Source organism: Colius striatus, chromosome 2, assembly GCF_028858725.1.
Source record: "Colius striatus isolate bColStr4 chromosome 2, bColStr4.1.hap1, whole genome shotgun sequence".
Lineage (NCBI taxonomy): Eukaryota > Metazoa > Chordata > Aves > Coliiformes > Coliidae > Colius > Colius striatus.
The window spans coordinates 8,513,640-8,539,312 of NC_084760.1; the positions used below are offsets into that span (position 1 = coordinate 8,513,640).

Sequence of the window (25,673 nt, forward strand, 5' to 3'; positions counted from 1 at the left end):
ATCTTCAGATTCACATTCTTTCAGATTTTATTGTAACACATCCCCATCAAAGTTAGAAGGAAAGGTCTAGCTTCATCACTTATTTCTTGTTAGCCTTGTAGCCACAGCACTTACAATCAGTTACCTGCAACCTTAAGTTATGTGAGGTAATGTAAGTGGAATTGATGTCATTCTGCTCTTTTTGCAGCTTTCTCCTGCATTGCGCAACAGGTTTACAGAAATCTGGTGTCCACAAAGCAATAGTAGGGATGATTTGATGCAGATTGTAAAACACAATCTGCATCCAGGACTGTCTCTGAGTGGAATAAACCAGCAAGGTGGGTATTTCTCTGATTGTTGGTATTTAAACATTGTTAAGGAAAAATTTGGAGGCTGCTAAATTGACCTTTGAATTGACACTGTGTCCTTTTTTTGGTGTCAGTACATCTCTCTGAGGACAGTTATTAAATATATTGGACTTTGTTCTTCTCTTATTGTGTGGGTTATATGGCTAGCCAGAAGTTTAAGGCTGGATTTACCTCACCATCCAAGTAGTTGAATTAGCCTTTCAGTGTCCAATCTTAGTTTCAATGTGTTTTGCCAGCAGCCTCACTGTTAGCATTAATCACTTGATTCTGTCTTGTTACTTGACTTTAAAAGACCCTATAATGACAGCACAGGCCTGAACTTATCTTCAGTTGTCCTCCCTGTTAGGATATAGAGTACTCATCCACGTTGCTCATGCTTTACAGCTGCATGTACTTTAGTGAGCCATTTTATACAGCAATGTAGTAGCTGTGACCAATACAATTATTTGATAACTCCATTGATTATGTTTTTTTACTCTCTTTTCAGGAGCAGACATAGCAGAGCTGATGATGGACTTTGTTGAATGGCTGACTAACCAAGAGTTTGGTCACCAGTGTATAATCAGTGTGCGAGATGTCTTGTCATGGGTTCATTTTATGAATGCCATGGTAGAAGGTGAAGAGTTGAATTCTGCCAAGGAATATAGCTTTCTTTACATTTCTCCAGTGATGTCTTTTATCCATGCTGCATGTTTGGTATACATTGATGGAATAGGATCAGGTAAGTCTTCAGAGCTTGTTTGGTAACAGAAAATGTGAAGATATATATTTGAATTAATATTTTTGAGCAGAATGCAAGCCAGGTGCTTTGGGGCAATGTGAAACTCCTCCAGGAGAAGTTTTCACTTCCATTTAACAAAATTCTGTACTTCATATGCCTCTTCTGTGTTTCAGTAGCAAGAGCTGTAGTAATACAGAAAGAATCATAGAATCATAGAATGGCAGGGGTTGGAAGGGACCTTTAGAGATCATCTAGTCCAACCCCCCTGCGGAAGCAGGGTCACCTAGATCAGGTCGCATAGGAACATGTCCAGGCAGGTCTTGAAGACCTCCAAGGAAGGAGACTCCACAACCCCTTGGCAGCCTGTGCCAGGGCTCCCTCACCCTCACAGTGAAATAGTTTTTTCTTATATTTAAGTGGAACTTTTTGTGTTCCAGCTTCATCCCATTACCCCTTGTCCTTGTTACATAAGAAAGCTTATGTAAACTAGAATCGCAGAATGGTAGGGGTTGGAAGGGACCTCTAAAGATCACCTAGTCCACCCCCCACTGCTAAAGCAGATCCACTTAGATCAGGTCACACAGGAACAAGTCCAGGTGGGTTTGAAAATCTCCAGAGAAGGAGCCTCCGTAGCCTCCCTGGGCAGCCTGTGCCAGGGCTCCCTCAGCTCAGCAGGAAAGAAATTTCTCCTCTTGGTCAAGCAGAACTTCCTGTGTTCCAGCTTGTGCCTGTTTACCCCTTGTCCTGTCACTGAGCAGTAGAGAAAAAAGATTTGCTCCATCCTCTTGGCACCTAAACTTCAGGTGTTTATAAGTGTTGATAAGGTCCCTAGTCAGTCTTCTCCAGGCTAAACAGCTGGGTCTTGCAGCCTTTCCTCGTGAGAGAGATGTTACAGTCCCCTCATCTTGATAGCCATGTTACTAGAGACAGTAATAATAATATTACAGAGGCTAGCATACAAATCAAAGCTTTTCATTGAGTTTTCTGAGCTGATGTACTTCATTACATGACCAACTACTATTCTCTACCTTGCATGTCAACATCTGTGTGTCCTAGCTTGTATCATGTGCATAGCTCAGAATGCATCTTGGCATGTTTGGCCACTGGCCTGGCTGATAAATAAAAGACATGAGAGTAGGGAAAAAGAAATACAGGGAAATAAGTCCCTGGAGAGACTATGGCAAGGGATCAGGATGATGGTGATGGTAAAAGAAAGGTGCTTTGAAAATAAGGTGTCCTTACTTCTGTTGCTTACAGAACAATTGTCAGTGGTAAACACTACTCAAAGCACTGGGAAGCAAAAGCACTAACATATTGCACAAAAATGGCATCTGCAAAGGCATTGAGTCTCTTAGTTGTAAGATGAACATGCTTAGCTGTGTTTGTAAAGCGTGCTTAACTTCTCTTATTACAGGTACAACATCCTGCTCAGCTGATACGGCTTTATTAGCACGTGAGAAATGCCTGGCATTCTTATGTGAGAAAATGAGGGGATTCCTTGAGCTCACTGATTTTCAGAAGAATGATCTGAAGATTTATGACAGAACAAAGGAGAGAGAGTTTGTGTGGATGGACAACTTTATGGGAATACACCCCTTTTTTATTCCCAGAGGCAAGAGACTTTGTGGGAGCGGGTTGACGTTTATTCTGTGGGGTTTAGTCCTAATAGTTCTGTTAGTCACCAAATCTAAACAGGGTGCATGAACCATTACAAAATTACCTTAAGTTTGCTCTCAGGCCTTAGAAAAATGCCCTTTTTTGCCTTCAAGTGTGTTGATTACAACTCATTTATTAAGAAAATGCATCTGTTGATACCTTTTTCGACCTTTTAAAAATTGCTGGTTAACAGCCTAATTTTACTAGACTTATGTGTTGTAACAAAGTCTCTTCAGCTGTATTTTCTGTCCCTTTGTGTGGTCAGAATGTCTGCTGAACTTCCACTAGCTAAAACTACAACTCATCCTGGCCACTGTGCAAAGCATGGGAAGCAAGGGGACTGGGTATACTGTGCTAAACAATGTGGAGACTAATACCCTGCCTGACTGTATTACTGTATGCTGGATGACAGAATTTGTGGTGTGATGTCCCAGTGAGTGGAATTTGGCAGGCAAGCTCTGTACTCTCTCCTCACTCGGTGTCATAAATAACAGTAAAGAAAATATCTGCCTAGCAGCACACTTTAATTAAAGCATTCTTCCTTCACGGAACTGGCAATGTATGGAACATTAATATGTTGTTTTATAGCATGACTGAATTTTATCCTTCAGGGCCAAGTTTTCAAAAGCTGGTTTTGAGTTTTAGATCCACGTATCTGAAACTCATGGACAGATTTATGATTTTTTTCCAGTGATAAATCTCTAGTTTGAGTCATGAACCAGGAAGCAACTAGGTTTCTTGGCACAATACATCATGTATTCATATGCTTTTTGCAAAATTCAATATAGATATGTGGAGATGGACTTGAGACAGAGCTGTGGGTCAAACAGAAAGTATATGTGTATGACCTCTGGATGGGATACAAGCTTGATCTCATTGCTTGCTGTAATGAGATCAGCAATTAACAGAGTGATCTCATTCAGAAGGACACTGTCAGCAGGTCCTGTATCAACATTCTAGTTTAATTGTTTTCGGGTTTACCTTTCTTTTTGTTTTAGGCCCTGTTCTCCAGAGGAACAGCATAACAGATTATGCTCTAAATGCTGGAACTACAGCAGTGAATGCACAAAGACTGCTAAGAGCTCTACAGCTGAACAAACCTATTTTGTTGGAGGGGTCGCCAGGAGTGGGCAAGACCAGTCTAGTTGCTGCTCTGGCAAAAGCTTCAGGAAACTGTCTTGTTCGAATCAACCTGTCTGAGCAAACGGTAGAATGAAGTATTATCTTTGTAAACTTAGTGTTTATAACTGGAGGGAGGTTTTGTTTCACTTAAGTGTAGGTCTTTTTAACTTTGGCAACGAGTCTGAAATGTCATTTTTTTTTCCTTCTTGGTCTCAAGATAAAACTAAATGGGAAGGGGGAACCAGAACAAGCAGTGAGCTTCTGTGAGCAAATGCCAATTCCCAGATTTTTCTGTTCCTTTTAAGTGAAGACATGCTTATCTTTGTCTACTGTGTTTTTCTTGGTTTCTGCAAAGTTACTTGAAAACAGCTTTAAGGCTTTTCTGTTCCAGTTGAATTTTGTGTGTGTGTGTGGTTAAATATAGTAGCTGTTAACTGGAGTCCTATAATGGAAAAGCTTTTAGCATCTTGCAGTTACTGACTGTTTTAAAATAGAACTAAAATGTATTTATTAAAAGAGCAGGGAGAAAATGTGAAGTTAACAAAGTCTGTTTATGAACTTCTGTGGAGTTCTGTAATTCTTTTTCATTCCCTCCCTGTTATCTACTCCCAAAGGATGTGACAGACTTGTTTGGGACAGACTTGCCTGTTGAAGGTGGGAAGGGAGGAGAATTTGCCTGGCGTGATGGACCACTACTAGCAGCATTAAAGGCTGGACACTGGATTGTGTTAGATGAGGTAAATTCAAGTTTGGATACTGGAATGTATTAGATCAATTCAAGTTTGGGGCACAAATAAAATTGAATGTGCTGGAGAAAAGCAAAGGTGATAATTTGACCTGTAGGATAAATACTTTTGAGGCCTGATGACTGAAATTTTGCTTACTTTTAGTTATGTGCTTCTAGTGCCACATTGTAAGTGATTGTTCTGCTCAAGAGAAAATGAATTTCCCCCTGCTAAGTCCCTCTGCTCATTGGCCTTCTGTAAAGGATGTATAAAAGACCGGCTTTGACTTGACTTCATTTAGAGCAGAGAACAAGGATTGAATCCCAGCCTAAATTACTGCAAAAAAACAAGGATAGATTTGACTTATATTTGAAAGCTTTTAGGAGGAGTGTCAGCAGAAGTTTTAGTACACATGCTTTTGTTTGATGTCATTTCACTGAAACAGAAAGTATTTTGCTAGGATTAATATACTGTGAGTACTGTGATTTAGTTGAGATGAAGAGTAGTTCTGTATTGCCAGTATAACCTGTCCTGCTGCCACAGGTTCATGTACCCACATAGCAAGTACCTTTAAGCACGTGTATGCACAGAGCTTGCTTCTTGACAATGTGGGTTCCAATTATTGTAGAGTGCCCACTCTTAAATTCTTTAGCTGCTTGTACACCTTTTTTATTCCTATTGTGAAGAACACCCCTTGAAACAACCATCATATTTAAATAACCCAGGCTGCCTTCATTTAAAAAGCATGCAAACAAACAAAACACTGTCACAAATGTGTGAACATACAGTCAAGATGTTTCTTTTGAGCTTGCAGATCTCACAGTGCAGAACTGCTTTGTTACCATTGTAAGAACAAGTATATAGTAAGTTCATATAAGGAAAAGTGTCAGTTATAATTTTGTTGCTCTAGTGTAATAATGGCCTAGGTGGAGGCAATTACACACAGTGCTTGAACAGCCAAGAAATGGATTTTTACTCTTTGTACTCCAGAGTGTTAAACTAAAGAATATGCAAAACTGTTTTGTGGAGCATTAATGATGTATCTTTATTTCTTTCCTCAGTTGAATCTGGCCTCTCAGTCTGTACTAGAAGGGCTAAACGCGTGCTTTGACCACAGAGCAGAGATTTACGTTCCAGAATTGGGAATGAATTTCCATGTGCAGCACAAAACAACTAAGATTTTTGGATGCCAGAATCCATACAGACAAGGAGGTGGAAGAAAGGGTCTACCCAAGTCCTTTCTTAATAGATTTACACAGGCAAGCTTATTTATTTGGTTTAAACTATGCCATGATCTCGTAACTTTCTGACTGTACCAACACTCAGCATGCTCTTGATTCTACAGGTGTATGTTGATCCACTGTCAGCAGAGGATATGGAGTTTATTGGCAATACCCTGTTTCCTGCTATTGATAAAAGTGTTACTGCTAAAATGGTTGCTTTCAATAACAAGGTAAATATATATTTCAATTTCTCTTGTGTAGAAGTAGGCAGAATGCACTAACATCAGAAGTCTAATCTTACATTTCCAGGCATTTTTTGAGATAAATGCATGGGTAAAAAAAGAATGGAACTATATGAAGGAGGAAGTAAAGAGCAGCACTAAAACCCACCTGAATTCTTGTACCACTACAGTCAGATGCTTGGTTGATAACTGAAGAGGTGTTATTTTTCACAGAAGATAAAATACATCTAGAACAAAGCTTTTTTTGTCTGTAAAATGTGGAAACAATTACAGCTTGGTAGCTTGATGCAGCGAGTTGAGAAAATAATGGTTTTCCACCCATATGGATTGTTCTTGAAGCAGAAACAAAATGAGCTCTATCTTAACACTAACTGAAATGTATGTTTCTGTTTCTGGTCTGAATTTTCTGTCTTCTGTTTTATGGGATGTTGTTAGTGACAGCAGCATCAGACTTTTGCAGAAACAGAAGCTTGTAAGGATATGTGGCATTCTTCTGGAACACTGAGAGACCAGTAAAAGGAAAATCTTTCCTGATAGGTTTTGTCTATGGCAAAGGATTCAGAGATGCTCAGATCTAAAGTTTTGCTAATATAGAAGGTTTTCAACCAGCAGTAGTTGCAAGGCATCAACTGATGAGCTGTTTTGTGGTTCAGATGCTGACACTTTATGCAAAGAGCAGGATGCAAAGGTCACACCAACAATTTTATTTATGGCGATGTTTCTGAAATTGCATTGGAATTTCATGTCATGAAACAAAGTGTAATGATATTAAGAGAAAGTAGTGTTCTGTGGCCTTTCATAAAATCTTTTGCAGCAGCATCTTACTGAGTACTGAGTTATGGAGTGAAGAGTAAGAAGGAAAATTGAGTAGAGTATTGCAGGCTTAAACAGGCTGCCCAGGGAGGGTGTGGAGGCTCCTTCTTTGGAGGTTTTCAAGACCCTCCTGGACATGTTTCTTTGTGATCTGATCTAGGTGGACCTGCTTTAGCAGGGAGGTTGAACTATATAATCTCTAAAGATCCCTTCCAACCCCTACCATTCTGTGATTCTGTTAGAGAAATAGTAGAAGAGAGGCAGATCAAATCAACCTTTAGTCCCTAACATCCTCAGAAAAATGAGTACAGCTTTTTTTGAACAATATTTGAAGATCAGCATGAGTGGAATAAAAAGGCCTTTATTTATTTTTAATTGCTTTTTTTCTAGATTGACAAAGAAGTCATGGTTGAAAAACAGTGGGGACAGAAAGGAGGACCTTGGGAGTTCAACTTACGTGATCTCTTCCGCTGGTGCCAGCTTATGCTTGTTGACCAGTCCCCAGGATGTTACAATCCAGGCCAGCATGTACTTTTGGTGTATGGAGAAAGAATGAGAACCAGGGAGGACAAAGAAAAGGTGAGCTGTGTGTTATCCTTCCTTACTTTTCAGATTGCCATGAAAAGTTTGTAGAAATCTTAAGTGTGAATTTGAAGATGCCTTACAATTTATTCATACACGTTACCTCTTCCAAAAGAAACCCAGTTTTGAAGGGAAGTAGAATAACAAAGGCAAAGCACAACTTATTCACAATGTTCTCTCTGGGTTGCCATGTATTGTTGAGAGGAGAGAGAGAGAAGATGGAGAGTGGAGAAAAGAAATAGCATGGAGATATAGAGAGATTCATAGTTACAGTTTAAAAACATTTATGTCAGTACAACAAGTAAAAATAATGTCCTGTAATTCTGCCCTTCCCTGACAGCATTTTTATATTGTTCTGGCGTGGATTTCTTTTATTGACTGAGGGACATGGGTTAGTTTAGTGGTGGGCTTGGCAGTGTGAGGTGAGTGGTTGGACTTGATGATCTTAAAGGTCTTTTCCAACCGTTATGATTCTTTGACTTCTGTTCATCTGCTGCTTCTTTCATCTGCCTGTCAAATTGCTCCCCAAATTCTGTTAAACTCGCTGCTTGATGTTCTTCTAATAAAACACACTCCCTACAGTTGTTATTCCACCTTTGCCACCTACTTATCCCTGCCTTTCTTAGAAACCATTTGCTTCTTATTTAATGTTTTTAATTTAGTATTATTGTATTTTTATGTCATATCAAAGGTGTTATTTATGGAGTGACTTCTTTCCAGAATGTTGTTAAAGAGAACTATTATTTACAGTAAGTTGCTGCATGCAGTTCACACTCACTTAAATTGCTTACAGCTCTTTGAATTAAATGACATTAATGACTAAATTGTGTCAGTTATCACACAGCTGTGGAGCTGAGGGGCTACTTTAAAAGTAAATCATTAGAACCCATTAGATTAGATAATTAGATAATAGTCTAAATAATTAGAACAATGGATAACTTAAAGCTGATGAGTATTCTTTGCTCTTTCAACTGTTTTAGGTTATATCTCTATTTAGAGACATTTTTGGCCAGGAGGCTGATGTGTATACAGGAACCAGAGAGTTTCACATCACTCCATATAATGTTCAGGTAAGCGGTTGGCAAGAGGTTTCATGAGTGGAGACAAAAGGAAGTGATTTACATAGCTGAGGCCCCATCTGCCCACGTGTGTCTCATCCCTTCCAGATCGGTTATTCGGTTCTTTCTCGTGGCAACTATATTCCTCGTCCTGGCAGAAACCTCTTGCTTCTGCATCACTCCCTGCAGTCCCTGGAATCCATAATGAAATGTGTGCACATGAGCTGGATGGTGATCCTGGTGGGCCCGGCAGCTGTTGGCAAAACCAGCCTCGTGGAGCTGCTGGCCCACCTGACGGGCCATCGGCTGAAAGTCATGGCAATGAACAGTGCCATGGACACAACTGAACTCCTGGGTGGATTTGAACAGGTAAATGCTCTTCCTGCAACATGGCAATATTTCTCCTTCCTACCTAACCGTGGCCAGTCTGCTCTGACTTGAGTGTTTAAACACCAAATGGAGCTTCAGGCACCACGGTCATCTCGTTGAACTAACTCCATAATGGCATGTTTGCAGGTTGATATCAACAGGCCGTGGCAGCACCTGTTAGAAAAAGTGGAGAATGCTGTGAGCACACTAGTGAGAGACAGTCTTCTCCTGACAGAAATGTGTGCAGATGATGCTGAACTTGTGCTGCGTGCTTGGAGCAATTTCATCCTGAATTACAAGCCCAAATCTCTGGGTGAAGGAGGTAGAAGTGTTACAGCTGAATTAGTGAGCAAACTGGAGGGAATACTTGTACTTATGCAGCGACTGAACAACAAAATAAATTCTTACTCAAAGGCAGGTATGTATGGTGGGTGTTTCTAAGTAAGACTGTGTGTTCCTCTGAAGAAAATAACACAAATATGTAAATCTGCTGTGAGACAGCAGAAAACTTGGGATTTTCCTACAGGCTTTTGTGTGTTGTTTTAAACTACTTCAGAAGGCAGCCTGTAGTAATAGTATGAAAAGGTTACACTGGTGATGGTTCTTCGATTTTGTATTTTGTATGTAGTTGCACCTGATAGCAAGCAGTAGATGTGATAGTTTGACCCTGGCTGGATGCCAGGTGCCCACCACACCACTCTATCACCCACCTTTTCAGCAAGCCAGGGAGGGGAGAAAATAAGATGAGTCTCGTGGGTTGAGATAAAAGCAGTTTAATAAAGAAACAGCAAAGCCATGTGCTTGGGAAGCAAAGCAAGAGCAGATAAAGCTGTTACTCTCTACTTCCCATCACCAGCGATGTCCGGCCACCTCCCGAGAAGCAGGGCTTCGGTACGTGTAGCAGTTGCTTTTGGAAGGCCAGAAATGAATCTGGCCTCCCCTTCCTGCTCTTCTCCCCCCAGTTTATGTTACTGAGCTGACGTCATATAGTATGGAATATCTCCTTGGTCAGCCTGGGTCAGCTGTCCTGGCCATGGTCCCTCCCAAGATCATGCCCACCCACAGCTATTGGTGAAGGTGGGGGAAGGAATGCTGGAGGGTGCGAGCAGTAGTCATAATATTGATACCAACAGCAAGCACAGCACTCAAGAGCTGCTGTGGAAACTCACTACCATCCCAGACCCACTACTGTAGAATTTTGTAAATAGGTTTTCCTTATGCTTAAATGTAACTATTTGTGTTCCAGCTTTATCCCATTACCCCTTGTCCTGTTGCTAGATACCAAAGAGAAAAGTGATGCCTCAACCTCCTGACACCCACCATTTAGATATTTGTAAATGTTAATAATATCCCCCCTCAGTCTCCTCTCCTCCAGACTAAACAGCCCCAGTTCCTGCAGCCTTTCCTCATCAGGAAGATGCTCCAGTCCCCTGATCATCTTGCTGGACTCTCTCCAGCACTTCGCTGTCCCTCTTGAGCTGGGGAGCCCAGAACTGGACACAGGACTCCAGATGAGGCCTCAGCAGGGCAGAGCAGAGGGGGAGCAGAACCTCCCTTGACCTGCTGCCCACACTCTTCTTGATGCATCCCAGGCTGCCATTGGCCTTCTTGGCCACGAGGGCACATTGCTGGCTCATGGTCAGTTTGTTATCAATCAGGACTCCCAGGTCTCTCCCTGCAGAGCTACTCTCTGGTCAATTCCCAGCCTGTCCTGGTACATGGAGTTGTTCCTTCCCAGAGTCAGGACTCTGCACTTGTCCTTATTGAACCTCATGAGGTTTCTGTCTGCCAACCTCTCAGGCCAGTTGAGATAGTCTGGTAGCCCACACTGAAATTGTCTTGTCCTGAACTACTCAATATATGATGAAATACAAGTCTTACCTTGCATTCCTAAGAAAGGAAATTTCAATGTTATTTGCTTGCATTTGTTCTCCAAAGCATTATCAGGTGAGCTTTACAAATGTCAGCAGAACTATGTGTGGTTTGGGGGGTTTCTCTGTGTGGTAGGGCTTTTTTGTTGTTGTTTTTCAAAAATTTACTAAAATATGACATTGATATCCATCAAAATTGTTGTAATGGGGGGAAAGAGATGGAGAAAAGTGTCTGTTTAGGAAGGAAAGTGTCAGTCTAGTTGATATTTCTGCATGCTTACAAATCTCCTCTGGATTTTGTGTACGTGAGCCTAATCGAAGAGTTAGAGCCTCTACTCCTTTGTTTCCTTAAAAAGTAGGAAGCATATGTGTTTGTTAGCAAAATAACTGCTCTTTTTCTGGAATAAAACAGGAAGCTACCTCAGTAATGTAAGTCTTGATGCAGGATGTACTTCTTTTCAGAGTTTGCTCACCTGGTAGAAGAATTCAGGCGTTTCAAGGTGCAGCAGGCCCAGAGCTCTGACCGTAACAGCCACGGCACTTTTGAGTGGGTAGATGGGATGCTGGTTCAGGCCCTGCAGTCTGGAGACTGGCTGTTGATGGACAATGTGAACTTCTGCAAGTAAGATTTTAGTGGCCTTGTTTCACTGAGTAAATCACTAGAGCTCTCCGTAATTGGCTTTGCCTCTTACTGTATGATTCACAAATGAGTGTTTTGCGTTTGATAAGAATGAATCTCCCTCTCTGGAGACATTCCAAATTGAACTGAATGAGTTCCTGTGTGACCTGCTCTAGGTGGTCCTGCTCTGGCAGGGAGGTTGGACTGGATGAGCTTTCAAGGTTCCTTCCAACCCTTCAGATTCTGTGATTCTGTGATTTTTCTGGTAGAGTGTTTTCCTTCTTAGCTTATCAGTTGATAGTTTTCCTATTACCTTATAATGTAATTAGTTGGGTTTTTTTGCTTAAGAATGATACCATTTTGGTTTCTGATCAGAAAGGGATCAAATTGTTACCTTTTTATAACATGTACATTTCTTTTGAACACAGCCCTTCTGTGCTGGACCGCTTGAATGCTTTACTTGAACCAGGAGGCGTTCTTACCATGAGTGAGAGAGGTGTGATAGATGGCACAATTCCTACAATAGCTCCTCATCCGAACTTCAGGTACTTGGCATTTCTACTCTTTTTTCCCTCTTTCTTTAATCCAAATAGCAGGTTTAGAAGAAAAACATCAGCAGTGAAGGCCAGTCTTTGGTATTTTGACTGCTGTTGAGTTTGGTATGTATTGTAGTGACACTGTTTGTCTGGCAAAGAAGAAGAGTGCACTATGCTGAGCATATGACAGCTTAAGAAGCTTGGCTTTATATCCCTGTTGCAGCAGACTGTTACACTGGAAAATTCATAACTATATACTTCTGCCTTGATTCTCCATTTCTAATTTAGGATTCCAGCACTTTTCTGCCTCACTGTAGTTGAGTTGAGGAGACGTGTTAAAGATGGTGAGCTATTTAGATATATTGGAAGTGAAAACTGGTATATGGACAATATCATTTTCTTCCCAGCTTTTTTCCATCCCATCTACAGTTAAGTTTTATGCAATGACAGAACTTTAACAAAATTAATCAATGCAAACACAAAACCCCAAAACAAACCGCACAACTAAAGGGACAGTCTGTGTTCTCCAGGACCTTAAGTAGCCTGTGGGGGAGATTGGAGAACATTATTCTGTCATCCTTACCTCTTAGTAATTCACGAAAAGACTATTGGGACTAATTATGCCTTGGTTCCTCTGAATTGAAAAGAACATCTTTGGCTTTCCAGAAACCTGCTTTTGCATTGTATCTCTGAAGGCTTTTATTCCTCTTTGCTATTAAGATGTGTCTGCTGATAGTATTAACTACTTGAGTGTTGGGTACTTTGGTCTTTAAATAGCACAGATTTATCTGAAGCTGTTGATAAGAGTTCTGAAAGTCTCTTTCATAGCTCAGAGGCATACTTAAACTTTTTTGTAAGTAGGCAAGTAATAAAATAGATGTAGCTCAGTTGGAAGACTTAAAAATCATGCAGTATATCTGTGTCTAATTTCAAAGTATAATTATCCATACAGATTTCTCATTTAAATTCAGCAGGTGACTGCTTTTCTAGTTACCAGCATCCCTATTTTTATGAAAGCCAATTTACTTTATGAAAGAGTAGATTTGGTAGTTCTGGAGTGATAGTTTCACACCCTAAGTTGCATTGCAAGCACATAAGGCAGCTGGAGTGGTTGACAGTTGCAGGTCCCTTCCAACTGAACTATTCTGTTCTCATATCCAACAGGCTTTTCCTTTCCATGGATCCTGTTCATGGGGAAATATCCAGAGCCATGCGGAACCGTGGGATTGAGATTTACATTCCTGGGGTGAATGATGGAAGTGTATTGGACAATCTGGATTTGAAGTTGCTCCTGCATGGTTTGGGTTTAGTGGGAGACAGCATCTGTGATGCACTTCTGGCTGTGCATTCAGAAACCACGGCAGCAATAGCAGGTAAAAGAAGTCTGTGCAATGTTGAACAACTCAGGACTCATTACGTATATTTGAGTTAGCTCTTTAATATTAAAGCTCAGTCATTTTATTGTGTTGTGTGCTGATATAAGCAAAGGCATGAAAGTATAATCAGGGTATTTTGCATTTTGGTTTTGCATTGTGAGGAAGAAGGCCCAAATCATAAAAATATGGTAACTGAAGTGCTTTTTAAGGAGATTTCAGACACTGACAAGTGTCAGCTGCCTGTTGTTGTAGGGAAGGCAATATATTCTAAGTGAGAATCAGTGAAACGGGAGGTTGGCACAAGGCCTATTCATGTTCTCCATTGGAGCAAGATAGTCATAGAATTGTTTTGGTTGGATCAAGTCCAACCACTAACCTCACACAGCCAAGCCCATCACTAAACTGTGTCCCTCAGCATCTGATTTATTGTGACCTGATCTAGGTGACCCTGCTTCTGCAGGGGGGTTGGACTAGATGATCTCTAAAGGTCCCTTCCAACCCTACCATTCTATGATCTCATCTACACAGCTTCAAAATGCCTCCAGGGATGGTGATTCCACCACCTCTCTGGGCAGCTTGTGCCAGTGTCTGTAACAACCCTCTCAGTGAAGAAGTTGACAGAGCAGGCTTAGATTGGACAACTTGTCCTATCACTCATTACTTGCGAGAAAAGATCAACCCTCCACTTCACTACGACCTCCTTTCAGGTAGCTGTAGAGAGGGATCAACCTCCTCTTTTCCAGACTGACCACCTCCAGCTTCCTCAGCCACTTGTTCTTCCTCATCAGACTTGTTCTCCAGACCCTTCACCAGCTTCATCGTCCGTCTCTGGACACTCTCCAGCACCTCAGTGTCCTTCTTGTAGTGAGGGGCCCAGAACTGGACACAGTATTCAAGGTTTCATTCATCTCAAGTGCTTGATGTCTTATTTCAGCTGGTCACCTCTTATCTACTATCATGTTAAATCTTCTTTTTAACCTTGGGAAGAATCCGTTCAGTTTTCAGGACTCAGTAGAATTCACTTGTTTTGGATCGTACTCTGGGTCTAAAGAGATGTTTGTCCTCACAGTTACCAGGCTGACAAGTACTAAACATTCATATCACCCTAAATGCTGTGTATCTTTCAGGTTCTGTGTCATCTTTGTCACCTTTGCTTCAGGCTGCTGTGTTAATCGTGCAGCAGATACAGAGAGGCCTTGGATTAGCAAAGTCTTTTTACAGAGCCTGTTGGGAAGTTTATGGCCGCTCACAACAGCTACAGATTAACCAAAAGGTAAAAGTTTTCTATTTGAAGCTTGTTTTATGTCATCTAGGCAAGTGAAAAGTAACATTTTCAGGCTAGTGTTTGAGATGCTCTGTTCCTGAAGTGTCTGAGCAAGATGTTGATGAAGATGGTGCTCGGAGATAAACCGAACTACTTTAAACATCCTCCCAGGGATCTGTCAGATAATGAAGAGGAAGGGTTCAGTAGCATTAGGATATTTTCTGTATCTCTCCAATTCTGAGCCTTTTGTAGCTGTGGTGTAAGCAGTTCAGTTCTGCAATTTATTCTAACACATCAGTTGAGGCTCCAGAAGTTGGGGTTTTGGTATTGGATGGTGAAATATGGTGAATTTCAGCTGTCACGTGCCTTTTGATGGTATATTTTCTCATCCTGGTGGCACGCTACTGGAGACAGAGGTCAGATGAGTTAGTTACATAATTCTGGGACATTATTGAGATATTCCTTGAGGAATAAATATGGTTTGTCTGACATATGTGATGTAGATAGTGGCTCACTCTTCTGCAGCATAAGGGAGCCAAAGAGTATCCCACTGGACTCTGAGGCTTACCTGTTTTGTTTTTTAATAGCTTCAGATGAGACTGTGGCATATTAATCATCAGACTGATATAGCCTGAAATGCTTTGCACACTGTCATCTGGACATAGCCATATTCCCTTCCCGTTTTAAACTGTACAGTATGTTACTTCACTTATGGTTGGAATGTTTTGGTATTTTATTGTGTAGTTTATGTAGCATTTGTAGAGCACTTCCTTTGTAATTATTTCAAAACAAATCCAAATCCAAATGACTGAGTTCCTTGAATACATGTTTTAATATGATTCTAAACTGCTTTTTGGTTGTTTCTTGTAGCTTGTGTTAGAATTGGTTACGAAGCATGTTGCATCTCTGGCTTCTGATGAAACCTGGGGTAACTCCTTGCTAGCAATGGGACTGTGGCCAGATTCCCTACCTACAGGTCTGTTTGCAGTAGAAGACTCACTTCTTTCAACAGTCCGGAGTGATGCACAGGTCCTAATGTATTGTCTGAACAGACTAAACCTTAAAAACTGCAGGTAGGCAAGAAACTTTCTTACTTGTTTATTAGGCAAAAAAAACAAGCTGTATCTGAACTGGTGGTGGCATGTCATTGTTCCCTGCAAATCTAAGTCTTGGGCAAGTTGTGTAGGTAGAGACTGAGGTCATTGCTCTCTAGTAATTAAAGACTCCTTGTTACCTTTCCATGCAGCCATTACACATGCAAGTTTAATTATTTACTAGATTATTTTTAAGGCCAAAATACTGGATTCTGTTAAATCTTCAATGGGTACATTCATGACCAGTTTTGAGTTGAGTTAGGAGTTGGCATATAGCAGAAAATGTGAATGCAAGCATTGAGTGTACAAGGTAACAAGAGCCAAAAGAACCTCTAACCTTCAGTTCCCTTCTGAACTGTAAAAATATGTGTTTTAAGTAGTTGTAAATGTACTAATGATCATTTGTACTTCCTGCTTTTCGTGTAAACAGTTATGCATCAGTTATTTTTAGGTCCAGTAGCTTCAGGTACTTCAGCAAATTTCCTGCTCATGTACAGGAATCATTATGCTTTTAATCATTTCGTGTGCAATCTAATGGCTATTTTCACAACATTGATGCAAAATCTTCCTGCTTGCCTGCTTTGCTTAATGATCTACTGTGGACAGGTGCTGTGGTTTGATTCCAGTGAAAAAGCAAGCTGTAGAATTTAGTACTAAGAATGCTGAAACTGTAGAACCTTAGCAACATGCTAAGGGTTTTTTATCGATGACACTTAATCTTTGTTAACTTGCTTTTCCATATTATTCTGGTGCACAAATCAATTATGATTTCTCAGAATATTCACTTCTGGCACTGCATGAATTTTTGGCAATAGTGAGTTCCTAATAGAAGATACCCTCAACTGATTTGTGTTTGTAAGCTGCCTTCAAAGCTAAATAAAAAGGAGAGACTATTGCATTGCTACCTTCTTTCCTGAAGAAGGTTGCATGCTGAGTAGTTTGACTTGCAAAACATATTCTTTCCTGGAACTGGCAGTTGGAGCCCTTCATTGCTGGACTTCATTTCTTTGTGTTTCAGGGCACTACCACTGACTCTGCAAGACCTTCAAGAAATTATGCAGTCCACTAATCCTGAGAGTCTCAAATTCAGTGCTATTGAGATAGATACAAACTGGTTGGATAAAATGGAAGTTCTCCAGGCTGCAGTGAAATTGTTTATAGAAAAGGCAACCAATCAAGATTGGACATTGAGAGTTAAATGGCTTAACTCCTTAGCCAAAAATTTGCCACAGGTGCTTGGTATGTAATAATTTATCTTTTGCCTGAGGGCTGATTTATTATGTTATCACAAACTGCCAGTCTTCTAGGAAAGCATCCAGACCATTCAAATGATCTGAAATGAAAGTTAGAATATAGGGGGTTCTGAAGAAACACAAGGAAAAACCTCTTCCCTGTTGAGGTGAGGGAGCACTGGAAGGGGCTGCCCAGATGGGTTGTGGAGTCTCCTTCTCTGGAGACATTCAAACCCACCTGGATGAGTTCCTGTGTGACCTACTCTAGGTGGTCCTGCTCTGGCAGGGGATTGCACTGGATGATCTTTCGAGGTCCCTTCCAGCCCTTGAGGTTCTGTGGTTCTATGATTCTCAACTCCCCACACTACATGAAGGGCATTAAGCTTCCAGGGAGAGACAGAAAGGTTGTGTATGCCTGGGACAAGAAGAGACTTTGGGCTAAACATTGTCTTTTATTATTCAAACATGGATGTAACTTGCACTGCCTCTGAATAAGTTATTTTTTTATCTCTCTTTGTTTATGTAAGCAAATGTGCCTTTCTCTTCACTATTTTTGATACTAAAGCAATAGAATGCCTTCTGCTTAATTTGGTGCTATAATATAAATGGTTAGAAAACCAGCAAACCACAGGACTGAGATTTCCTGCAGCTTTGTTGCCTGGACATTCAGGACAGCAGCTCAGATGAGCTTTTCATTGTTTATGTTAATCACATTAAACTTGTGAAGAATTTAGACAGGCATTAGTCCAAGTAATTCACATGATGTGAAATCCAGACTGTACTGTCCCTATATGAATGGGATTCTGCCCCTTGATCTTGCTGCCTTTCCTGATACGTGTATCTATAAACTAGAAAATATCTAGAAAGTTACTTTCATGACGGTTATGGTCTTATGGGATCGTGGGGATTTTTTAAACTGGAGGGAAAAAAGTACAAAGTAGATGTACTGAGAGGAAGTGTTGAAGATACAAGCTCAAGAATTTTCCCAAACTGTATTTTTTATAGTACACATATTTCTGGTAGGGAGGTTGGACTAGATGATCTCTCAATGTCCCTTCCACCCTTTAAGACTCTATGATTCTGTGGTTCTTGACCATGATATTCTGACTGCTTTTAAGACTTCTGAGAGCTAAAAAATAAAAGCAACCAGCATGTCCAGAATACATGTGCAGATGAGATTCAGGTTGCTTATGCTGTCTCAGTTGAAGTTACTTTTATTTGTACTAAATTCTCCATCTCTTAGACCTACATTCTCTCCCCTTCATCTACAGACCCAGTGCGGATTCAGCTGGAAGCAGGTGCTGTAGCCCTTGGTAGTTTCTATGCCAGTCCCCTCTCATCTGGAGTCAGTAACATGATCAAGTTGCTACAGCCAACTATGACAGGTACTTCGGGAAAACAGAGTGGATGCAAGACATTGTTGCTTCTTGTATTTGTTCTCTGAACACACTACAAGCCTTCTTAGGAAATGTGTGTAACAAATTAAAGGCTGAATTCTAACTCTATGTTGATGTTGTTGCAAAAGAACACCAAAGCCATTCTTGCTGTGTAGAACTGTAAACATGGCAATTGCATGCAAATGAATTGAGTGCTATGACTATGAATCTTGAGTGTATCTGTGACCTATGTGTATTCCTACAGCTCAGGCTTAAGTATTCTTAAGAGTGAGGCACGTATCTGCTGCCCTTCTGACTGGATAGTATAGGTATCCCATTTTTTTTCCCAGCACTTACTGTGGTGCACTCTGTGAAACTTATGTTGAGGCCTATAATTTTCCCTCAGTGTTTAACATAGAGCTCAGGTCAGTGGTTTCCTTTCCAAGCTTGTGAGGTGCATGGATGGTCTCAGGTGTCTTACCCAGACTGTGAAGGAAGAGGGAATTGGACTGGGTTTTCTACACTGTCTTTTTGGGTACTCTGACCACTGGTTAAATTACTTTCACTGTTCTGTTTCACAGCACCTGCTGTTAGCTTAATGTTTTTCTGTTCAGATGACTGGAGGGAAGGAGCTTAAGACTTCACCTTCCTCTTAGGCTTCCTTCTTTCTCTCCCTAAAGTTCTGGCAGAGGCAGGGCGATCGAGAAAACTCACTGATTGTTTCTACTGTCTTCCCAGATGAACATGTGATGCCTTTGGACCCAAGATGGAATATGCAGTTTTTGGATATCATTAGAAATTCAATGAACTTTGATACAGAAATGGAACACACGGATCAGCTTCTAATCCTTTTGAAGTCTGTGGCAAATCGGTGGGTTGCAAAAAAAACTCCAGCTTGTTAATGTTGCCCAATAACTGTCATCAGTGCTGTATGAACACTTGTGATAAAACCTAAAAACATACTTGGCAGATAATAGATATGATCTAAAATACCAGACAGGTTTTGTGCTGGTATTTGTCTTTGTTTCTGTTGCCTGGAGATGCAAACCACAACTGTTCTCTTGATACAAGGAACATTCTGTATAAGATGGAGTACTTTTGAAGACAAACAAGAACTGTGGGGTAAAGCATAAAAGAGGCAGAAGCAGCAGTGTGGAATCTCAAATGTAAAACTGAAATAGTTGTCCTGCTTATGGATTTGGAATGCTTTTCCTAATAAGACAAAAAAGTACATGGATTTTGCAGCTGCAGTATAAGGAAGTAGCTGTTCACATGGCCTGCAGGTGGTGGTGTAGCATCTGTTTAGTAGCTCGCTACTTCTCCCTTCCTGGCAATTGCTGGAGTCAGGAATCTGCTCCTTGTGAAGCTTACTTCTGCAGAAACCATACTCAAGCAGTTAGTTACCCTGCACTTGGTTCTTGTTTCATAATGCAGTGAAATATCAGATGTCACTTTAGTTCATTCTCATGAGGCAGAAGCTTTAAAATGTTACTGAATTTCTAACAACTTTATTTTTCATTTAGGGCAGTCTTATTCCTTGACAGAGAAAAAAGAAGCTACACTGAGAAGAATTTGATTGTCAGCAAGAAGCCAAGAAATAGTGTCTTAAGGATGTCTCTGGATTTCCGCAAAGGTGGGTTGATTTTCACTCTTCCTTTTGGTTCTGTGGCCAATTTCGAATATGGTTAATTTGCACTGTAACAAAATGTGTATTTTAAACGTGGTGTGCCCTGAATGGGGGAAGAAAGATTATGTGAACTAATTATATGGTACATAACATACCAATCTTACATTAGATTATACCTTACACTACACTTATGTCTGGCTTTTACTAGGTAATAAATGAATGTAATTTCTCTTGTAATTATCTAAACTTTAGGATAATGGTGGAGAGAAATTGCACTACCATTTTGTCTTTGGCTAGTAAAAATAGCCAATTTCTTCAGACATGCTTTTGTTCTAGTCTTTTTTCTATTGTTTTATTTAAGTAGGATGTTTTACTCCTAAAATAAAGGGGAAAAATGTGGTGACAGTGTCTTGCATAGAAGCAATTAACCAATGCTTTCCTCATGATGGGTTTTTTAATATTAAATGCATTAAGGTAATAAAGAGTTGTGCAAGTAGTGACGGCCAGTGGCATCCAGGGATGCATCAACAAGAGTGTGGCCAGCAGGTTGAGGGAGGTTCTGCTTCCCCTAATGTGCTCTGCCCTGATGAGGCTTCATCTGGAGTCCTGTGTCCAGTTCTGGGCTCCTCAGCTCAAGAGGGACAGGGAACTGCTGGAGAGAGGCCAGCACAGGGCCACCAAGATGATCGGGGTGTGGAACATCTTTCATATGAGGAAAAACTGTGGGAACTGGGGCTGTTTAGTCTGGAGAAGAGGAGACTGAGGGGGGATCTCATGAATATGTACAAATATCTAAATGGTGGGTTTCAGGAGGTTGGGAGATCCCTTTTCTCTATGGTAGCTAGCAACAGGACAAGGGGTAATGGGATGAAGCTGGAACACAAAGTTCCATTTAAACATAAGGAAAAACTCTTTCAGTGTTGAGGTGAGGGAGCCCTGGCACAGGCTGCCCAGGGAGAGTGTGGAGATTCCTTCCTCGGAGGTCTTCAAGACTCGCCTGGACATATTCCTGTGTGACCTGATCTAGGTGGACCTGCTTGAGCAGGGGGGTTGGACCAGATGATCTCTAAAGATCCCTCCAACCCTTCTATGATTCTATGTACTTCTGTTATTTCAATTATTAGGTTTTTTTCATGATTTCTCTTTCCCCCAAACATTGAGAGGATCCTAGTGATCAGAAATGACCTTTACTTATCATGTGATGTGCCTTGAATATTCAGCCTCTCCCTGTCTTTCCTTCTTCCCCAAACTTCAGATCCAGGAAGTTACAACTGTCTTCCTCATGGAATTGTGGTCAACCTTGCTCCTTTCTTTGAACTGTGGGACGCATTTGCATTTCACTGGGTGAAGTCTACTCAGGTGGCCTTAAGCGATGAAGACATGTACGATGTGAGTGTGCTTTTCCTAGCATGGTTGTGGAAGTTAACTAGAATGAGATTGTCTGCAAAGCAATTGATTTATTTTTTTTGTGTTAGTTTCAGAGACCATGAAATAAACTGCAGTGCTTGTGTTGATGTTCAGCACGTGCCTGACACCAGACAAATTGTCATGGTTGTTTTATAGGCTGTAATTTATGCTGCCTTCCCATTTCTTGTGAGCAGGATGTAGGTTTTCAGCCTGCAGGTACTTGGGGTGGGAATTATCACCTGAGACATTGATATCCATTGGTGAACTTGATCATCAAGTCTTCTCTGCCTGCTTATGATGGTATTAATTGTGCTGTAGAAGTGCCTGTTTCTCTCCAAATGTCTCAGATAAAGGTATCTAAAGTTGGGCAGCTGACATGCGAGTCACAGGGATGGTTCACTTCTCCCTCTCCTCTTTCAGACTATTGAAGTTGTTTTGCTGGGATGTGACAATGGCATTGTAGACTTGGTACAGGGATTACTTGGTTCTACTGTGTGTGGTTCCAGCTGCCAATAGAGCTGTGGGGCATTTTCAGAGAACACATAGTCGACTGCTGGTTGTGTACCATTAAATACAAAGCGTTGTGTGAGTCTGAAGTGAATACCAGTGATGGTGGTTTTGCTTTTTCTCTTGCTTTGAATTACGAAGTGTTCTGTAACATGCAGTAATGTAACCTTTTTGGCTTGTGGTTAGATTTTGTACTGCTTGCTGTGGCGTGACCGGTTCTGGGCAGTCTCCGACACTCAGACAGTGGATTCACCAGGGTTGGCACTTCTGTCTCTGCACTGGCACTGGGTTATGAAGCATCTAATTGACAGAATTCCTCAGATGCTTATTGGATCAGACCAGCACAAGTGAGTGGTTTCAACTGGGCTTCTGCTTACTCAAATGATCATCTAGAATCTCTGCCCCTTGACTGGAAGGATAAGAGGAGGGATTTTCCTTTCTCATGTATCTTTTTGCTTTGCTTCTCAAGCTTAGTTAACCAACCATGTGGAATTTTTTTCTTCCCTCTTTTTTTTTTCTTCATCTACAAGGATTTCCAAGGAAATTCAATCTGTTTCACAGCAGATCCAGAGCTGCTTGGCCAATCCTGCTGCTATTTCTGGCAGTATGAAGATATTACAGAAGTCTCTAGGAAGACCTCTTCCTTTTAAGGTATCTGTGCTTTGTTTGCAGACGTAGCAATGCTCAAATATGCTTTAAAATAATCAACATTTACAGCACTTGCTTTCCAGGTCACCATAAATACATTCCTTTTGGACTAGTTAGGTTGATAAAAAAGGCAATTTCAGCATATGCTAATGTACATCTTGTTTGTGAAATCCATCAGTTATTCAGATACATTTCTACTATTAATTATGGTTTATATTAAACAACTCCTGTCTATATAGAGAGATGCTCAAGCATAAAAATTATACTCTGTGCTCTGTTCTGAAGACTTAAGAATTTCAGGATGCCACTTGCTTGTTTAGTGAACATATGTGTATGTAGAATAAACTCTGTACTTCCTTTAAAATAGCATAGATGGGGCTGCCTTATGACTTCAGACAAGTCCTCTTAATTTTGATAGTTGGGAGATATGACTCTATGATAAATAACTTAGAGAAATAGAATGGTAGGGGTTGGAAGAGACCTTTAGAGATCATCTAGTCCAACCCCCCTGCAGAAGCAGTTGTTATTACTCAATATAACAAGCAAACAAAAAACCCTCTCAACAGTAAAATTTTCTGAAGAACATAAATCCTATTTTAAAAGCTGGGCACAAGTGATCATGTAGGTTGCTCATGTTAGTGACTAGTAATTAGACCTAGGTTTTTATGAGTCTTTCTCTCAAAGATACACAGCTGTTCAAAAATGCATGTAGTTACTTTGTGAGACTCTGAAGATCATTCAGTGCTTACTAAGAATTTTGGGAGGTTTTTCTAGGCATCCAAATGTGTTTAAATGGAACATGTAAACTGCAGTTGTTTTAACTGACAGTAACTTCTGGCATTTTTTGTGTTGAGCAGGTTGCCATATTGAAGTGTTGTTTGTTTTGTCTGCATAAGCTGTTTGGTTTCTTCATGAAGGAAAAACCAAATTGTTAAGAAGGAATTGTGGCCAACATTCAATTGTTGTCTTCCTACTTTTTGAGTAGAGCTACAAAAGAATTATTGTTAAGTTGTTGTTGTGGGCTGATTTTATAGGTATTAGTACTTCAGCCATGTGCATGTGAATTTGAAATCTTAGTTTTGACTGCAGTCACAGGTATAGGTTGTTTTGTTAGTGCTGTTCAGGACAAGGTGGAAATTTGTCTCCTTTAGGCCCATCAGGGAACAAAAGACCATGATTGGCCTCAAGTACAGAAGAGGCTGAGGATTGCCAAAGGGCAGGGAGAGCTTAGTTGCTGCTTGAAGTTCAGGACAAAACAGCCCAGGCTACTCGGCTTGGGGAAGGAAACAGAGAATAATTTAATGCAACATCAACTAAAGCATAACCTTAAACCCCAAACACAACAAACATAAAACAACACAGAGTAATACAACAGTGAAGAGTCCGACCAGCCCTTTAAGACCACCTTCTCCCCACCCCTCCCCTCTTCCCGGGCTCAGAGCCCTGATCCCGGTGTTTTTACGTCCTCCCCCCTTGAACAGCTCAGGGGGCACAGGGAGTGGGGGTTTCAGTCAGTCTATTCCTGATGGCTTCTGCCATTTGTCCCTCCTCAGGACAGGTGAGCTCCACACCAGCCCTCCCTGCAAGTGCATGGGGTCCCTCACACACACACAGCCCTGCCCGGGCTGCTCCCACGCGCATTGATCCCAGAGGCTGCAGCTCCTCTCTGCCTCTCGTGTGGGGCTGCTCTGGGCCCGCAGGCTCCAGCACGGCCTGGGCCATGGCCGTCTCCCCACACAGTCCCTCGCCCGTCTGGGCTCACTCACACGGAGCTGCTGGTGGCTCTCAGTCCTGCCATGGCCCTGCATGGCTTGCAGGGGTACAGCTGCATTCTCACCACGGCTTGCAGAGGGGTCTCTGGTCTGGTGCTTCTCCTTCCTTCCTCCTTCTCTGACTGTGGGGTCTGTGTGGTCGCCTCCATCTTGTATCACTCTCACACCTCCTGCCAGCACTTCAAATTCCTGTCCCTAAATAGTGATGGCAGAGGTGCCAGATTGGCCCAGCTGGGCCGGAGGTGGGTCTGAACCCAGGAGCCAGGGGGGAGTCCAAAAACTCTTTACCGGTTCTTCACTGCAACCCGCTCCCCCTGTTACCAACCAAAAGCTGCTCCTTGCTAAACCATGACACACCTGTTCAAATGTCCTTTTCATGTTTCCAGGATAAACTGGCCATGGAATGTTTTTCTCAGTTAAAAGTTCTCAGCAAACCACTGAACATTTCAGAGCTAAGATGGGCCTTTGGAGAAAGTAAATGGCAGGAAAAAATGTGCTGCCTGAAAATTGCTGCCACTGGATGGAAGACAAAGAAAGAGTTGTTGCAAGCTGATGGACTGATAATTAGAGCAAATCATCTAGAAGATGTTAGTCTGGGTAGGTAATGCTTTTGAGGAGCTTAACAGGATGATTTCTGACATATCTTTTCCACCTCTATACAAAAAGAGTGGGCATTAAGTGATTGCTGGCAAGAAATACAGTACATGCGTTTACGTGCTTCTTACACTCTGTCAAACAGGTCAGCTAAAGGTTTTTTTGCAAGCTGCACATTCACAGCTGAGAGCAGAAGGAGTTACATGCAGCCATTCAGAAGAAAGACTTACTGAAGATACCATCTCCAACCAATTAGACCCTGCCTTGTTAAACCAGCTCTGCAGTCAGGTTCAGCTGTGGCCCGCAATGGAGTACATAACCCTGCTCTGGCAGTACAAGCTGACAGCAGATTGTGTGGCCAGGGCCTGTGCAAGAAGGTAAGAGGAGGGTTGGAGGAAGAAATCCTGTATTCCTTCAATGAGATTCAGAATCCCTGTCTAAAAACTGGTGCTTTACATCTGTATACAAGTCTCTGTGAGTGCATATATATGTTTGTGGTGCACCGTATGCTTATAAGTATGTATATAAATGCATATACACTCGTTGTCTGCATGCAGAATTGCACTTGAGCAGCTATAAAAAGCTTCAGGAAATGATTAGTTTTTAGTGTATTGATACAAATCTAAGACTATTGATGCCCAACCCCTTTGGAGTAAAAACATTAGATTCCAGGAGTGGTTTTATTAATGGTAGAATGAATTGTAGATGGAGAAAAACAAAACCCTTTTGTGTATTAAATGCTACATAGTATTTGCCTTCTGGAAGTACCTTGTATTTCCCTTTTAATGAAATGGAGGAGTCCTTGATGTTAGGAGTTAACATGAAGATGTTTATGGCTGTGTTACTGGAGGCTGCAGAAGAAAGGCTGGATTAGTCCTGGTGATGGAGAAAG

The 25,673-nt window shown here is 41.3% G+C and overlaps 1 protein-coding gene across 1 annotated transcript in view; it reads left to right on the top strand.

The window, feature by feature from the left end:
• Positions 1-25,673, top strand: part of MDN1 (midasin AAA ATPase 1) — a 116,142-nt gene that overhangs the window by 41,201 nt on the left and 49,268 nt on the right. Inside the window, exons 33-57 of the mRNA XM_061989428.1 lie at positions 188-317; positions 835-1,068; positions 2,483-2,680; positions 3,723-3,931; positions 4,461-4,583; positions 5,633-5,830; positions 5,917-6,024; positions 7,240-7,428; positions 8,412-8,501; positions 8,598-8,858; positions 9,006-9,276; positions 11,192-11,351; positions 11,777-11,893; positions 13,049-13,257; positions 14,388-14,533; positions 15,395-15,597; positions 16,637-16,857; positions 18,122-18,235; positions 18,965-19,097; positions 19,750-19,859; positions 21,109-21,242; positions 21,954-22,114; positions 22,298-22,418; positions 24,574-24,784; positions 24,927-25,158. Of these exons, the coding sequence (XP_061845412.1) occupies positions 188-317; positions 835-1,068; positions 2,483-2,680; positions 3,723-3,931; positions 4,461-4,583; positions 5,633-5,830; positions 5,917-6,024; positions 7,240-7,428; positions 8,412-8,501; positions 8,598-8,858; positions 9,006-9,276; positions 11,192-11,351; positions 11,777-11,893; positions 13,049-13,257; positions 14,388-14,533; positions 15,395-15,597; positions 16,637-16,857; positions 18,122-18,235; positions 18,965-19,097; positions 19,750-19,859; positions 21,109-21,242; positions 21,954-22,114; positions 22,298-22,418; positions 24,574-24,784; positions 24,927-25,158 (4,283 nt within the window). The remainder of the gene's footprint in view (positions 1-187; positions 318-834; positions 1,069-2,482; positions 2,681-3,722; positions 3,932-4,460; positions 4,584-5,632; positions 5,831-5,916; positions 6,025-7,239; positions 7,429-8,411; positions 8,502-8,597; positions 8,859-9,005; positions 9,277-11,191; positions 11,352-11,776; positions 11,894-13,048; positions 13,258-14,387; positions 14,534-15,394; positions 15,598-16,636; positions 16,858-18,121; positions 18,236-18,964; positions 19,098-19,749; positions 19,860-21,108; positions 21,243-21,953; positions 22,115-22,297; positions 22,419-24,573; positions 24,785-24,926; positions 25,159-25,673) is intronic.